Consider the following 1,076-nt stretch of genomic DNA (forward strand, 5'->3'; position numbering starts at 1 on the left):
TCTAAAATCCAATCCTGTAAGATTAGAAAGGATAAATTAGTATTTGTTCTAATATTACTCATGAGATTCTATTCTTTTGTACAACCTATTGAAAAAAGTAATTTAAAAATTCTAAAAGTATGTCTGGTGTTTAAAACTTCATCAATTAATTTAATATGAATAATTACAATGTTATAAGCTATTTGTAGGTGAAAAATAAAATAATAGTTTCAATGATCCATCAAACTATATTATATTCCAACATTATTTAGATTCAAGCATTTGTACATCAGAGCTCTCGTGATTTCTAAATAATATAAAAATCAATTAAAATGAACATTAAAGACCCTTATTAGGAAAAAGCTAAACATGTCAAATTTGCTAGTTTGTTTGATAAACTTGAAAAGAATCTGAAGGATGAAATATTTAATTTTTAATAAAGCTAAACTGCTACTCTCTTAAATGCACATTTAAATTACCTCCTGTATTTTCTATGGAAAATTATACTTGGAAGGTGTCACCTGTCTTCTGCCCATTCCATGAGACCTTGAAAGCAAGCAGTCTATATACATGTCCCAAAAATCCTGAGCTATATTTAAGAAGACAGTATAATGTCCAGGCCGCTGGGATTTCTGCAAGAACAACATGAAATTCCAGAAAGCATCCACATTGTGCTCTATCTTGAGTTCTTTGAGATCTATCAATGTCAAAGAGCAAGCATTCCAACACTGGAGATCAATGTCTTCTGTGATCCCTGGGCTGACACTGGCAAGCACTCCCTTTTGAAATTCAAAGTCAGCATTAACCAGATTGATCAGCATAATGCAGCCCAGTAGGTAGAACCATCTTCTTGTGGCAGAACCCATATTCTATATATAAAAAAAAAAATATGAGGGGGGATATTTTAACTTATTAAGAAAATTATTCAATTACTCAGTGATCTATTTAAACTTAGAAAATTATAAATAAGTGAGCATATTTTTGATAGAGCCAAATTCTGTGTATTTCTTGGTTTTCCTCTAAGTTGCTGATTTTTAGACCTTTCTTTGAAAGGATTTTACAATTCAACTTGATTACCAAGATTCTGATAAACAGTC

At 30.7% G+C, this 1,076-nt stretch overlaps 1 protein-coding gene across 1 annotated transcript; it reads right to left on the minus strand.

Moving 5' to 3' along the window:
- Window positions 1–470: 470 nt before the first annotated feature.
- Fam237b (family with sequence similarity 237 member B) lies at window positions 471–845 on the minus strand. Its single transcript, XM_076860941.1, has one exon. The coding sequence runs from the start codon at window positions 843–845 to the stop codon at window positions 471–473; it is 375 nt and encodes a 124-aa protein (XP_076717056.1).
- Between the last annotated feature and the right edge of the window lie 231 nt (window positions 846–1,076).

Source organism: Callospermophilus lateralis, chromosome 1 (assembly GCF_048772815.1).
Source record: "Callospermophilus lateralis isolate mCalLat2 chromosome 1, mCalLat2.hap1, whole genome shotgun sequence".
Taxonomy (NCBI): Eukaryota; Metazoa; Chordata; class Mammalia; order Rodentia; family Sciuridae; genus Callospermophilus; species Callospermophilus lateralis.

Excerpts from the sequence above, each read along its gene's own strand:
- Fam237b (XM_076860941.1), bottom strand. The coding sequence starts at position 845 with ATGGGTTCTGCCACAAGAAGATGGTTCTACCTACTGGGCTGCATTATG.